The 16,735-nt window shown below is 38.8% G+C and overlaps 1 protein-coding gene across 10 annotated transcripts in view; it reads right to left on the reverse strand.

Annotated features, from left to right (window-relative positions):
* The window catches only part of mef2aa (myocyte enhancer factor 2aa), a 121,287-nt gene that overhangs the window by 15,565 nt on the left and 88,987 nt on the right, over nt 1–16,735 (reverse strand). For 6 of the 10 annotated variants that reach the window (XM_037539766.1, XM_037539763.1, XM_037539765.1 and 3 more), the window contains 3 exons: nt 14,843–14,974; nt 14,637–14,771; nt 11,996–12,221 (listed from right to left, as the gene is read on the reverse strand). In XM_037539766.1, coding sequence (XP_037395663.1) covers nt 11,996–12,221; nt 14,637–14,771; nt 14,843–14,974 — 493 coding nt within the window. The remainder of the gene's footprint in view (nt 1–11,995; nt 12,222–14,636; nt 14,772–14,842; nt 14,975–16,735) is intronic. The other 4 variants (XM_037539769.1, XM_037539771.1, XM_037539768.1 and 1 more) reach the window with 2 other exon arrangements.

Raw genomic sequence — 16,735 nt, forward strand, 5'->3', positions numbered from 1 at the left:
TGCAACTCCTAGGGCACTATATCATGTACAAAATGTATACTTAACCTCTAAACTGTAGCCTTATTATTCAGTTATTAATCTTAAATCGTATGAACTAGTAATCAGTATACATTCAGAAGCTAATAAGTACATTATTTATTCATGAGACTTTGGAACCAAAGTGTGTTCCACCATATGGGATGAGTTTAAGCTGTAAAAGACACGTTGTTTTAGTAGGTTTTATCTCAAACAAAAGCTTTTCTTTACTTCTCCAGACAAGCCTGTGTTTTCAATGGGTTATCTTACTGGATTCTGTTCGCTGAGCAGTTCAAGGCAGTTTGGGTTGCCATATACAGTATGTAATATCTTGTATGCTTCAAATAGACAGTAGTTTTAACCAGTACAGCCCTAATTTAAAAAGCTGTCTAATAAATATTACTCCACTTTTTTCAGTGTACATCAAATGACATTGTTACTGATGTCTTTATAGATTGCTCTAAAACTCTAAACATTGTGGTACTAAAATGTGATCAACAATAGATGTTTAAAAATAACAAGAATAAAAATGCACAATAGACAGCAAACTTTAAACCGTACGGCCCACATATCCAGTAATTAGCTAAAACTTCCACGTTTTTTTTCAGGCTACATCTATTGATGATTTCCTTATTGATTCCTTTAAAGCTCTCAATATTATGGTACGAACATGAGATGAACAATATAGATTTGAAAGTAACAGGAACAAAAAAGCATGCTTGCAAAACACATCTGAATCATTTAGTAGTTCACCTTTCAGGGAATTTTACAGCAAGATATTTCTCTGAAATTCAAGGATTTGTCTGGAATAACAGATCGCAGTGTTAGTCTGAGATGAACTTCTAAGAAGAGTTTCATGTCCGGCTCTTCTAAGAACAGCTTTGTGTCTGGCCCTGTGCAGTTCTTCGTTTGCCAATAAAAATGCCACATCAGCATGACCCCACGTGGAAAATCACCTTTCAAATCACCGTCTCTTCTTTCCACCACCGAATTCATAGTGCATATCTTTAGAAATACATAAGAAGTGTAGAAAACCACCTTTCTTAGTCTTTACGAGAAAAGGTGAAGTTATAGGTGTATTTATGATGTATGAATGTAAGCCATGTCAATTTTTTTTTCAATTACGCTGTCATTTAATTTTACCTTTAACAGTTTAACAAAAAAAAATTTTTTAATTCTGATTCTAAAAAAAAATTTGTTAACCCTTCAACCATATTCTGAATCTACAAAGATTACAGCCTCAGACAACAGACAAAAAAAAAGACACGTACAAAAAAAAAAAAAAAGACAAGTACGTATTTATTAAGCAAAGTAAAATGTGAACCAATCAACAGGAAGTCTAAGGTGAGCGTGGTGGACTGCATGTGCAAGTGCTGGGGGGGGACGTGGGGCAGAGAGGAAGGAACACATGTTGATATTACTGTAAAAGGCACAACGGCAGTAGGCAGCATCTCTGATAAAGATCGAGGAGAGAGCTAAACTATGATATCACTGCATGGAAACGCTCCAAAGTTCTGCTCTGAAACTGAAGGTGTTGCCTTGCACACGGTAACTGAAACCCATGAGAGAAACAACAAACTCATGTAGCTCTGTGCTGCCAAACCCACACTCAGCTCAACAAAAAGAAAAAGACACAAACACCCTCATATCACACACCCTGGTGTAAGAAAAGCTGATCAAGAGAACAACGCTCTTTAAGGCAATGTCATTTGCTTTTCTGCTGCCACAGATTAACACTCAAAAGTGGAGCTATTACTTTCATTTTTCTGTAATATGTAATGTGATTATGTAACTATTGAATTCTATTACTTATAATTAAACCTGTCAAATGATTACAATCATGAATCATATTCTTTTGTATAGCTGATTGTAATAAATCATGTCGTATCTGTACAAATCTGACCCTACAGAAAGATTTTTTTTTCCAAATTAAAATGCAGTGCATTTTGTTACAGCTACACAAGTGGAGAAAATAAGCTGTATCAGAATGTATTTATTACTTTCAATACTTCAGTAGCATTATTGACACTGTATGAGCACAGTGGTCACATGAACTGAACACAATTATCACCTGATTTCCACAGGGTGAACATTTTCCATTTTTTATCACTGACTTCCAGTCAGAGTGAGTGTATCATATACACAGTGAAAGTAGCCCTCTCACTCTCGTACGTCTTTTTTCGAGGGCAGCTGTAGGTTTCCACTTTGCTTTTACCATTGCTTTTGTTAGTCTGCCAAATTGCTCATATTGCCACATCAGTGGCGTGTTTTGCTTGTAAAAGATAATTAGAGTCAGTGCACTTTTCTGATAAATGTATGGCACTGCTGTAACTGGAAATAACGTTGGTTTTATCAAGAGAACCAACACTGGTACTGGCCATTTAAGAGCTGATCCTTTAAAAAATTACTGGCATTAGTTTATTGTGTTAACACACTTCTAACATGTTAACGAATTAGAAATCATTTTTATATGCAGAAAATGTAATTACATTTATGTTCAACCTACATCCTTTGAAACTGCACTTTTTCCATTTGCTTGTGTCAATAAGCTACAAATGCTTAACAAACTTTGTTATTACTGCTCATAAGGATGACTTCTAAGACATAACTGAGCAGTGCCACTACACCAAGCATGCTTTATAATGTGCCATGGTTGTCATTTCTCTTTCAGAAGACAAGGTTTGTTTTTGATTCATGCTGAATACTTGCCATGCCCTGGCGAGTGAACCCAACATAAAACTGTCCCGAAATGAATGTGGAACAAAGCCATTCGTAGCTCTGAACAATGAACGCTCCTTTGGGAACTCACTTACGTAATGACTTGCCTTTACAAACACAAACATTTTGTTTTCTTTTCGAAGCAGAAAACAAAATGCCGTTTCTCCAGAACGCACCACAAGGCGCTAGATGAGGCCTGACGGGTACTGAACTATCATTACCTTAAGCCACCTAGTATGTTGGAAGAGGGCGAAAAGTGTGTGAGTGAGAAGAAGTCTAATGGATTTCTAGAATCAAAGCTTTGCCTCTCTAATAGATTAAGTGGAAAAGGGACCAAATTCTAATTATAGTTTTAATTAATGAGGCTGAACAGTACCTCTTTAGAGGGTGCAGCCGTATTGTTTTGGCTCAGGAAACTGCGCACAAGAACAATGTGAGCCGGCAAAAAGATCTCCAACAGCTGTCGCCAAGAAAATCCAATTCATATTTTACTTGGAGAGCCCTTTAGTACAAAAATAAATATCATTTATAATGCCTCTATGAGAGTTCTTAAAAAAATGAAGGTTGGAAAGTCCATTGGTAAAGTTGGACTGGGGGGCTGGGATTTTTACAAACCTCAAGACGTGGAGGAATGTAAAATGCACAGGAACAGCCTCTCAAAATATTCTTCAGATACACAAACAGGGTTTGTAATTGCTCTTTAACAGCGCGTAACTCCTTGGTATTAATGAGGGAATCTGCCATGCTTCTAGGCACGTTGCATAACCCAGTGAATACTCCGCACTCTCTCACATTTCGACAACCCTCTCATTGTTAATGCAAAACAGAGAAGGCGCCGAGCAGCCAAAAAGTACATCTGTAGCGCGCCGCATCGTGCTTGAAGCAGAATCCGAAATTGCCCTGTAGATCGTCACATTTGATTGCTAATTGGTGCTCATCAAAACACCAACCACATATTTTTGGAACAATTAAACTCGCATGGTTGCTTCTTTGTGCACGATCACACATTGTGAACTTCAATGTGTTGTTGAAAGTTGTGAGACTGTACCCATGCACAAGGTTCACAGTTTCTTTCAAGACTTTGCAGTTGTGATATTGATTTTAATACACTCGAAAGACTGGGAAGTATGAAAATGAGTATGCTATAACATCATCAGCTTGACACTCATATATGATGTTCATTTTAACATTTTGTATATCTGCTAGCAGGAGTTTGCCTCTTTTGCAAGTTATATTTCTACTTTCCACAGCCCTGTGTGAGCAAACATCGAGGCAGATGTTACGAAAGGCCGTTTTAAAAAAGATGATACAAAATCTTTTGGGATCAAGTGAGATTGAGGCACAAAGCAGAGAGGCCTAGACCACCTTCTGGAGCTGTGAGCTTCTCAGCCACCAGCAGTCTGTGCTAAGCTGCCTGAGACAATGCCTGGGGACTGTAAGCCCCCATTCTGCCCAAACACACACATACACAAACACACACACACAGACACACACACACACACACACACACACACACATGGCCTACGCTTCAGCAACCAGGACAGACGCTGCACAGTCAGCTGGGCTAGCTAGGGGAAAAAAGGTCTGGATCAGCATCCAGAGAGAAGTATCTGCAACCAGGCATGGAGGAGATGTATACATTGGCAATGCCATGCAGACAATGCCCTACCAAGCCAAAATTGTTGGCTGAGTCATATTCTGACAAACTGCTTGCTTCTAAATTGATAAATGTTTTGTGCCACTGACCTGAGTGAAAGAGTTGCAGATTAGCAGTAAACCTAGGAACAGTTTGCCCATAAAAGACTCATTTGCCCAAAAATCCATATATGCCTTAAAATATAGAGCAGCAATGTGAAATTATCATTATGTTAGCATTCATTCAACAATAAAGGCACCAGAAAGGATTCATTTGAGCAATTGCACAGACAAACCACTTTTGGTTACCTAAAGAAAGTCTCTATGGATGCTTCTTTAAAGAACTATTTTTCTGTAAATGAGATGAACAAACAGTTTGCAAAAGAATCACTGACACACCTCTCAGACAATAACAATGTTCTCCAAATGTTCAACAAACAGGCAGTGAGAATGAAATTTGTCTGATTTGTTAGGCTATGAAATGGTGGAAAGGTTTTACTGAAGTATACATAATGCCTGACAGAGCTCCCTGATCATTTGGAGAGTGATGTTTTCATGTTATTCTTACATGCATCTGAGAAGGTTTTGGATTAAACTATATGGAAGGCTCTAAGGTAAGCTAAACTTTATGCTGTTTAATGCTGAAACACAGAGCGAATGGAGTAGTATGTACACTTGCTAAAAACCTTATTAATATGATGTCTAACTGATTAATCTGATGTCTCATAAATAATGCAACAGAAAAAGGTTAAGGTCCAGTAGCACTAGTCACTGGACTGTACAGAGCTCACGTTTCTGATTAAAACTTTGTAAGTAAATATTAATGCACTCATACACATGCCATTTTTGTACTGTTTCATTAAACTTCCAAGACTTTCTGGAATACATGATGTGTCAGACAAGCTCCTCAGCATCAAACGCTGCTCTCACTAGCTACAGCGTAACTTTAGCGTGAAGGGGTAACTTCTGTCACTGAAACCAGCTCCTTATTAGACATGAAAACCCATTACTTTAAAGTTAAGTGACTAAATGATTCCCCTGGTTTGAGTAATGTAAACATGGTTTCCAGAATCCTTTTTTCATTAGGCTCTATGCATCTTTTCAAAGTCTACTGTATGCATCAACGTTAAATGGATTGTTCAGGGGTGGTTGTGTAATCCTTGAGAGAAGAACAATATTTTCTCTCAGGCTGCTGGAACAGTTTGTTCAATGCACCGTGTGTGATGAGATTTTACTGCTTCATGTGAAAATATGGTGTGTCAATAGGAAAAAAAAAACACTTCCACAAATTTGTCAGTCAACATCGGAACATGTTTGAGACGACTGACACAAAGCCTTCTGTTCCTCTTCCACACATCAAAAGCAGAATGCAATTGGAAATACAGACTGGAACTCCAGCAGCACGGCAGGAGAACTAAGAGCAGAAAAGTAAGCTGTTTTGTTCCAGAGATATGATGAGTCACCCTGTCCTCCGGCGATGGTACACGTGGTTAGGTAACTCACCAAAATAGTGAAAAAGGGAGACAAATCATGCTAGAATAAGAGCATGATACTTCACACATGGAAAAAAAAGATCTGCTGCACCATAACAGAGCATGGCAACATGAAGAGAAAAGATGTGTATATATATATATGTTTTTTCTGAGGAAAGAAACAAGTATGGTCCAGGATTAGAGTTTGGCTCATCCTTGCCATTCCCTGGACTTAAGAAGTGATCCAGAGCATTTCCCTGTGCTCATACTGCCAGTATTAGATGAAGCAGCGTGACCAGCGGTCCTGCGCTGAACAGCCCCTTCTCCCCAGTGCCTGCTGCTTGAGAAAAATCAGAGGTATGTGTGGAATGCCCATTTGACAGGAGCGCTGAAGTGGTTCGTCTTCCAGGCGGCCGTGCTAGTCGAGGGCTGTTTGGAACAAACAACAGCTGCGCTGTGTGGCCAGTGAGCTAAAGGGCTGAGAGCCCTGGGCATCAGGCCCTAGACGCACCCTATAATGCCACTGCTAACTAAGCATGGCTCTTGGGCGATATTATCCTAGTGATGTCAATGGTCCTTATCAAGCAAGGTTATTTTTGCACAGTGACTGGCAACTTAATAGTGAATCACTTAAATAAAATTTATAGACTTCATGGTGAAAAAGAAGACATACTCAGCAAGAGGTGGGCAACATGATAATATTTATCATTATCATGATAAATTACAGCACATTACATTATGACAAGATTAAAGAACAGTTTCCATGAAATGGTTCCTTTTTCCTATGCTCAATATGTTAGACCATTAAAATAAATTTTAAATAAATTTTTAATTCATTATGAATGCTAATATTGCTTATATCAGTGTTTTTGAAGAGTGAATATCGCCCAACCCTGTCAGGAAAAACAGGGCTAAGGAATATATGGGCAGAATTTTCCCTCATCGGACCTTTCGAAAGCAATCCTTGCTAACACAATTAATAAATAATTTAGTCTACAGTCTTGTACTACCATGTCACTGGAAATGGGTCAGCGGGAAAATCTCTGACAAGCAATAGGGTAAAAGGCTTTGACGTTGAATGATCAGTAGCCAGTGCATGAAGCCTGGCACACTACAAAGCAGAGCTACTGCGCTTATGAAAACACAGCCACAATGAGCTTTAGTCTGTGCATGGTTGAGTGTGATAATCACTACACTGCATATAGCTGTCATTCCTCATCATCACATGTGGTGGTCCAACCCTAATACTCTGCCCCAGTGAGTATGCGTGTAATCGTATGCGTTTGGCAGTGAGATGGTCAAAGCCCACCTGTCACTGCCACTCACACAAACCAAGTGCTTATGACAGCCTGTCCAGTCATTGTGCACAGAGGACTTAGAGGGATGTCATGACCCGAATGCTTGAAGGGTTCTACTGGGTTAGGCATCTTACAGACTCACACCAGCCATATAAGGACTGCTACGGTACCAGGAAAACAGATGCACCTGTCAATAGAGGGAAGGAAACTGGAGGAGGGAGGGTGGGAGAGTAGAGGAGCAGCAACCTTAAAGGAAACAGCAAGTTTATTTACCTGCCTGTCTGAATTAGCCCTCAGAAATATGGCCTCCCCGTTAAGCGTTTTGGACACAAAGACAAACAAAACGCTGAGCCGCTCACTCAAATACAAACGGACCCCTCAGTGAGCAGTTGACAGCTAGAAAAGCAGTGCAGACTTATTGCACCATGCCAAACTGACAGGAAGTGCTTTTCAATAACATTCTCTATGCAGTACACTGATCATAACTCACACAATCAAGTCTTTACATTCTCCAATACAGAGATGATAGTTCAATGAGCACTCATTGAGTTCTCCACACTGAACAAACATCTGATACAGCTTGTTCTGACTGGATTGTGCTGTTGTTGTTGTTTTTTTTTACTTAAGTACGACCAAAAGGAACTTCATACAGTAAATTTAAGCTGTAAACTGAAACATTATTTAAATGTAATTCACATAAAACGTTTTTTTTTTAAATATACCAAGGAAGAACCCTCAATTTCAATGTAACCGACTAAAAACACAAAGCACCTCATAACATAGATAATAAAGCACATTAAAATAAGATTTAAAGATAATACAAGTTTATAGTAACAAAGAAAATGATCAATAAAAACACCAATAAACAATAAAAAAAATTTAAACAGTAAAAATTCTAGACAGAAGTTAAAAAAAAGAAATAAAATAAAGAAATAAAATCAAATAAAATTTGTAAAAAATTTGTTTTCCACTTTCCACTCAACATTTCCCTGAAGAGATTTTTCATTTAACTTAAAGGGATACTTTAACATTCACTTTAGATGTTCATTTACATGTATTAAGTGAGAAAAGGATATTCTCTTATTCAAGAACACCAGCATATCCATTTTCTCTAGCCTGAGACTGAATGTAGTGTTCTCGTGAACAGGCAGTTCACAAATTTGATCAGACAGTTCATGAACTCTGTGTTATGGGGTTAAATTTCTCCACTAAAAACTTAAGACAATGTTTTTGATAATTTATTAGAAATGCATGTCTTGTGATTTTCAAATTGTACTCTTTCAAATTTTGATATAAAAACTAAAAAAAAAAAAAACCTTTTTGCCCTAATCAGTTTTACTCAGAAATATACCAGTGCAGTTGAGATATAAGCCAGCACTATTCCAATAAAAAGAAACAAATGGCAGTGCAAAATCTCCTAACATGACAAGACCATCTAAATCTGGTGGATTGAGACTGATTGGTCATTAAGGAGTGCTCGAACATTGTTTCCAACAGTCACTCCCTCACGGAGAGGTGCTCCATAACAGTGAAAAAGCAGCCCCACTAAACCACTGACACAGACAGAGCAGCCTGCTGGAGAACAGAGGCAATCCTGGTATTTGTAACTGTCAGCAAGGAGCAGTTGGACACATGACCTTGTGCGCGTCCTTGGTGACTCGACAGCATGTGTACACACAAGCAGCAGGCCAGGGACGCTAACAGCTGCCACCATTTCCTTTGGTTACTCCACTGTTTACCTTCACTTTGTCAAAAATACGACCAAACAAGCATACACACCTGATGGGTGACACTCAGTGGTATGGCAAAACATATTAAAGCCTATTATTAAAAAAAAAGTACTAACTCCAAAAAAAAACTAACACTGCTAATAATAAACGAAAGCCAGAAGGGCCCAGTTAGCATTATGCAAATGAATTAGTCACTAACCTTAATTCACTGTCTCAGAGACAATTTTGTGTATCCATCTAGACCGTCTTTAGTGATGTTAGCAAAATGTTAATGCATTTCGAATAAGCAGCAGCAGAAAAATACTTGAAGATCACCTTTTGTTGTCCTCCTAAAGAACAAAGTCACTTTACTATCAATCACAAGGCTGTAAAAGTAGTGAACACACATGACCTAGATTTCCAAATATCCAGGGGAGGAAGGGAACTGCTAACACTACTGTACTGCTCCCCTTACTCTCTCATATAAAAGAGAGGAGAATGAGCAAGGTAGACAGAGCTGGCTGTCTACAGCAGAACTGCAGGGCTATGGATATAGCCATTCCGCAATAATAGAACTGTAAAAAATTGCCCTTTTTAGGGGCATTTTTCCCAGTTATCTCCCTTATTTTAGTTGTGTCTAATTCCTCACAAGCTAGGTCTCCCCCAGTTACACAATGCTACCAGGGCTAGGAGTGTGAAGGCTAGCACATGCTTCCTCCAACTCCTGCTGCTAAAGCAACATCATTGGACACCTCAACATGGTTGGAGGAGAACACTAACAGCCTCATGATACTTGAAAACATCTTCAGTATACATGATATGTATCATGATATTTTGTTTCTTTGAGGTTTGGAAACAAGCGAACAAAACTGACCACAGTGATTTTTTTTTATATTGAATGTTTTCAAAAACTATTTGAGTGGAAACAGGAATTAAACAAACAAGATAACTGCATAAAAAAGGCTGATATCCAATCTGCTACATGCCACATGCAACATCTGCAGTTATTACAGATTGTTTACTGTGTCTCGATAATCAGTCCAAATAAGTCGTTGTAGAACTACTGGTGATACCTAGATACTCTCAAAACAGCACTTTGTGTTTGTAATTTATCATTTTGTGTGTGTGTGTGGGTGTGTGTGTGTAATTCATCATGATGACGACACATTGACATATTGCCCACCCCTAGAAAAAAGAGTAATAAAAAGTTCAGGCTTGCAATAAGGATGCAATCAGTGATTTTAGAAGACTTTTCCACAGGGCTGCTGTCTTTGCTGTCTGGTCCAGTATGCCACCTGATGAGATGCATAAAGTGCATCAGTCACGTGGTGCAGTCCTCAATGTTTGTGTGCGTGACAGAGAAGACCTTACATATAGAACACTGCACTCACTTCACTTGCATGAAAAAAGATCCTAATGATGCATTGGGTTGCTATGACAACCTGTAGGCTGATTATGGCATGTTTGATATGTTACTGCTTTCGGGGCTTGCTGCTCAAAAGACCACCAACTATGGGGTGTATACTGTAATGAAAAAGTCTCTCCCTCAAAGACCTCCTCTCTGACTCACAAACAACAACTTGTAATCAAGCTGTGCAACGGCGACCTGCACCGATATGTGCTGTAGGCTGACAACAGGAAGTATGTACTATCACACAGCATATGCAAGAGTGCTTGGCCATTGCTGTGGTCAGTGGAGGGGGCTTGTGGCAACACCACAACGAGGTTCTGCAGCAGCGCAGCAGAGGCCAACTTCCCCTTTCCGCAAATGCAATCATGCTTTCTGTACGACCCCTCGTACAAGCTGTGACAGACGCTGCAAAGTGAAGGCTGGTATTTCCGGCAATGCAAATCCTGTAAAGAGAACTGCTGAAACTTTTCTTTGAAAACTTGCACATTTGAAACTTGTGAGTGGAATTATTCCACCATCTTAAAAGGTCATGCTGTGCTAGCTTCTGTCAACTCTAGCCTTGCACTACACTACTGTACTTCCATGTGCTTTTGTGGTAGAATGTGACATAATATTGCAACCTCAGAACCTGTAAGCAGATATTATGTGAATAAATGATCACAGTCCTGTTAAAATTATCAGCACACTAGCTTTTAAAAATGTTTTTAATACATTTCTTTTCGAAAAACTACAAAACTAACAACGGACAGAGATACCACCCTGCATGTAAAGCTATACCCCACACATTGTATCCCCTTATTGTGATGTCAGCATGTAACGGAACTTAAACCTTACAAGCATTTAAACCGTTTTTTGGGGCAGAAGATTTTAACTATACACTTTAACAATAGCTTAGAAAAAAACTGTTCAATCATTTAGGAAAAATATTTAATATATAACATAATGCAATATAATTTTATATTTAGACAAAACTTACTATTAATATCAAAGAACGTCCTTTGATGAAAACGAAGCTGCTTGTATTAGTTAAGTGTTTTTTATGTCAATTTTTTGTCTTCTTTTTTACTTAATTGAAAAGTAATAGCTGAAAACCTTATTGCGAACATAGGTCTGTTACTTATGTTACCTCCCTGCTGACATTAAAAGGGGTAATATGTGAAATATACCAAGGAACCTATTTATAGTTTTCTTTTTTTAATTCTTCAAAAAGTAGATCTGAAAACGTTCTTCATGGGGCTGTAGTTGCAACCATTTGCAGGTGAATAAATGTCTTGCCTCTTGGCCTGCTGAAAAGTGGCTAAACTCAATAACCTCAAAGCTTTGGCAAAACTGAATAAAGTGAAGAACCTCTAAGCTCTGTCTAAAGTGGCTGAATTGAAGAACCTCAAAGATCTATTAAATTTGGCAAAGCTCAAGAACTTCAAAGTTCTGTCGAAAAAGGATCAAATGAACGTCATAGCTGTGTCTAAAAAATCAATCAATCAAGTTGAAGAACCCCAAAGTTCTACACAAAATTTTATGCCGATTTAAATTTTGTTCGACCATCCCTATTAATTAACTTGATACTCATTCCTCAACACAGAAGAATGAAATGTATCATATATCTTGCACAAACAGAATTGAAGAAACAACCAGAATTGGAGAAAGGAAGAAAATAGCACTGATGAGGACATTGTAAAATTCCGTTTTTCTTTTTGCAATTAGACTCAGGAATATGAGCTTAGATGGCAAACTTACCTGCACTGCCTGTGCTGGGCGGCCTGTGGGGGGCACCGGCGGACACCACACTTCTGTGGAGGGTGCCCTGCGGAGGGGACAGCATGGAGCCGTCAGTCAGCGAGGCAGCAGCAGCTGGCAGACCCTGACCGCTCAGAGAGCCTCCCGGGTTGTAGGACATGGCGTTGGGGTTCGTCACCGGCACTGCCACATGCATGGAGAAATTCTGCTGGGGCAAAGCTGTGGGCTGCAGGCACATTTGCATACACACACACACACACAAACACACACACACACACACACATAAAAAGAATTTCAGTGGTTTTGTGTTTGACAGGTTACACAGTGCAAGGTGAAGAAGAACACCCTGACCACTTAAGTATCATATTATCGAGAACACTAATATACATTTGGTGACAGTATTCATTTGGTGTACTACAAAATAATACAAATTAATTGTGGCATCATTAACATTAAGATGGATTTTATTCATTTCAGTCTTGAACTTGTTTAGCCTAGATACTAAATGGCCATGTGAGTGTGTGTGCACACATATCTCCAGGCCTCTATCAGGAGTGAAAGACGACTCCTGGGCTTTGGTGCTTTTATCAAACAATGGGGTAAACCAGAAGATGGATAGCACAGTGGAAAAAAAGGTAATCTCAGGAGGATGATCTCAGGATCACCTTGGGCTGTCCAAAAAACCCTGCCTAGTGTGAGGAATACTGTCGGAAAACAACTCTCCTTTATGAAGTCTTTTTACGCTGTGCACAGTACAATATAGTTTTTCATCCAGGCACAAAACACATAACACTGTTAGATATACCATATACATGTATAGACATGCATATACTGGAACAGTATCTTGGAGTTCATGGCAATAGTCAGCACTGCACTTCTTATTCCACTAAACCAAACTTAAGTACAATAAAAGCGAGATCACATAGCTATGATACAGTATATGCTGCTCGCAAATCTTACAAATGATTAGGGCAGCATGCATAAACTAAGCTACATCGTCTGATGTAACAAAGTGCAGGACGCTAAATGTTCAGTGCAGTGCTGATTATCTGTGGTGTCTCTAGGTGGGTGAGTGTGAGCAGTGAAAGTGAGACCACTCCATTCGCAGCACGCTACAGTCAGTGAGCCAGTTAGTGATATCATTAGTGTGTTAATGGCACAAAAGAAGTGGCGCTTTGTTCATGTGCAGGTTGGACAGTGTGGAGGGAGGGGAGGTCTCCTCAGCAAGTCTCTGTCAGAATGTTATGGTCACCACTCGCAATAAGATCACCATTGTATCAGGTCAAAAAGTGCTCCATAAAAATGTGTCTTTTTAATTTTTTAAATGTACTTTTATATCTTTTTTTAGGAGGTATGGTGGGGTGAGGTTCACTATTTGGAAAACATTCCTAATAGCTATACTTTCTTAGGAGTAGATGACTTTTGGGCTGGCAATTGCAGTCTTTAAAAGGCCCATATTCAATGTTTTTCTTTTTTTTTTCTTTGAAGGAGATCATTTTTGGAATTATCATTAAAATTCATCATGAAAATTGATTTTGACATTATCATTCTCCTATCTAACTTTAACCCTTAGAATTCAACAGGCTGTTTGAGTAACTGTGTCTTTAAGATTGATTTTATGCATATGAGCTCTGTTGTGACTGGCTACTCATTTCAAAATGGATTTTGGAATGGGCAGGACTAAACTGCTTTAGACAAAATATGTATTGGTTTTTATGACATTACAAAAAACAATGAATTCAAATGGCTCATTTTCCATATAGAGACCATGCAGAGTGGGCAGGGAATGGTACTTTTTAAAATCTGAACAGTGTTTCCACAGTGAAAAACTAAGAAAAACTTTTTTTCCCTTAATATGGACCCTTTAAGGGAACAAAAGGAATCACCAAGGGAGATGAACAAATAACCCAGGTATTATCACCCACTAGGACGAGTGAGGGAAAAAGAAAGTGGCTTTAATGAAAGCGAGAGGAAAAAGCGAGAGTGGGAACACTCAAGCTCCCCACAATCTTCTCCCCCTATCACATGACCCGGGTAGAGTGTAGCTCTGAAGGAAAAAAGATTCAATTTCCAGATCCGCCGGGGTGTAAACTGGGCTTGTGGAAAAGAACACATCAATCACCCCAGCCACCGGATCTGTCAATAGCAAGCCACTACTCTGAACTGGAGGAATCTTCTCAGGGAAATATTTTTCATGGCAACATAAATCTGTCTCTACTTTTACTTCTGTTGTAAAAAAAAAAAAATAATAATAATAAAAAAAATTGCTTTCTTCGTTGCACGAGGCATTTGCCTGAAATTCTGCCGGTGGTTTTTGGTTATCATAACAAAGCCTAATGTTGTAAAATTAGTTTTTGGGCCAAGTCTCCAAAAAGGGGGACACCTATCCAAACAATGTGATCTTATCAGGGTGTGCAAAAAACTGGGTTGCAATAAACAATGAAAAAAAAGACTGCATGTCCAACAAAAAAAAAAAGAATAAAAAAAGGTTAATGCTGGAAAAAGTCTGTGTTTGCATAAAAAGTGTGGACAGAGGTTGCAGGGTGGGATGATGTTAAAAAAAAAAGAAGAAGTGAACGAAAAAGGGGGAGGGAGTGTCCTTTCTGCCATAAAGCCAAGCAAGAATGTTGCATTTACTTACGATTTTATGATTTCGCATCATATTATCAAACTCCTCATTAATTTTTTTATATTTCTCTTCTGTGTGGGGGGTGAGGACATATGAGGCATCGGGGTCCGGGCTATCACAGCCTCTGTGTTCTTTCTTGTTTAGCGCCTGTAGTGAACATCAACAATAGAAACAGGGATCAACACAAAACGGCAGGGGAGGAAGGAGGCAGTACTTACAGCAGAGCGCTTGTATATTAAATCACTCTCTTCATTTAGTTTGCTGAAACGGTCGTCCAAGAGGGGACTGTGGCCAAAACAGTCATCCGGATCGGGACTGGCACAGTCACTATGGCCTTTGGTTCTTAATTTCTGCAATAAAATCGGAGAATTCAAACATGCTGTACACAGAAACATGCAAACATAATGAGGCTGCAGTGGCTTGTCCAGGTTCCAGCTGCTAGCTTTGTTTAAAATCTCTGCAAAGGCATAATCATTTACTGTTCTGATAAGAGGAGATTAGTTACAATGACAAAAGTCGCTGTCATAAGAAAACTTTGAATCTCTTTATGGGAGATGGAAAAAAAAACATTAACATCTGTTAATATAAATTTGAAATGTTTGCTTTTTAATCCAGAATTTAAACCAAAAAAAGTTATGAGGTTTACCCATGACAATGACGATTGATATTTTGTAACAACAGTGTGCAAAAATCCATCCTTCATTTATTTTCCAAATAAAACAGCCATTCAGTGCAAGGTATTCATTTTTCAGTGTCAGAGAAAAAGCAGAAAACATTTAACAAAAAATTACACTGAAGTCTCACCAACTAAACAGAGTATAAAATGTTTCAGTATTTAGTGTCTCTACTCTTTGCCTTCATTGCAGCCTTTGTCCTTGTTTTCAATTTTTCAAAGAAATCTACTAGGGATATTTTTCCACATGTACGAAGTTCAGTCTTAGAAGTTGGTTGCATTTTCTGCTTCTCGCAATTCAAGTAGGTTTGATTTGCACATTTTAATATTTTTTGTCCATTTCCTTTTCTAAGTAACAGCATCCTGACAGCTACAATTGCTTTCAGACCTGCACCGCTGACTTGTCTACTCACAGGGGAAGGATAGACTGGAACACTTGTGGATTTTTTCAAATCTGAAGTAAGAGTGAAGCTTGATTTTTTCCTCTCTCTCAAAGATGAAAGCTCTAAGTACTGTTATCTGATGGTGACAGTTTTGGTGGTCTACCAGGTCTTGCTGTTCCTGATTTTCACTTATTTTTCTTTCACCTTCCCCTTCTTTGTGTAACTGGATTATCTTATATCTAATCTCCTCAAGCACATCTCCTGAAGCATAAATAACATAGACTTAATGGGCAATTTGTCTGGACATGAAATAAATGTGGAGTGGTCTCTAACTTTTGCACAGTACCATATAAGTTAAATGAGTTACCTGGTTAGTTTATGATTGATTTCAATATCATTTCTAAAGTGAAAACTGAATAGCCAACAGCATTTTTAGGCTTGTGAAGAGAACATGAGATTAATAAACTCATAGTTACACTTTAGATTCAGTTATCTATAGCTACGTATGCCCTTTAACATATGGATAATGGGAACAATAGATTCACAGTGAGGGTGTTAAACTTACACTGGTAGCACTCCAGAGGCTAATTTAGTAAATGCTTTTACAGCTAATACTGTGACGCTTGCTCCATGGCTATTGCATTAGCCACTGTGGAAGAAAATTGAATTGTCAGTCCTTATCCTCTGCCTTAAAAACATTCAGCTCAGGAGAAGCCAAATCATGTTTTTCTCTCTCTCTCTCTCTCTCTTGCTCTCACTCTCTCTCTCTCTCTCTCTCTCTCTCTCTCTCTCTCTCTCTCTCTCTTGCTCTCTCACTCTCTTACTCACTCTCTCACACATTCACATACACTCCCTCTTAGCGTATGTGTGTGTGTGTTTCAATGCATTTTTCATTATCTTTCAGTTATCATAAGCTACCCAGCTGGAAGTCAGCCTCACGTAAGAAAAGTCCCACAGCGCAGCCGTTTGGAAGATGCTTTGAGTTTCTTCCAGCACGCTTGCCACTCACAAGAGCCAAGCTATGTAAGAGTAGCGTGCCGAAATAATGGATTACC

The sequence above is a fragment of the Pygocentrus nattereri genome, chromosome 7 (genome assembly GCF_015220715.1).
Source record: "Pygocentrus nattereri isolate fPygNat1 chromosome 7, fPygNat1.pri, whole genome shotgun sequence".
Taxonomy (NCBI): Eukaryota; Metazoa; Chordata; class Actinopteri; order Characiformes; family Serrasalmidae; genus Pygocentrus; species Pygocentrus nattereri.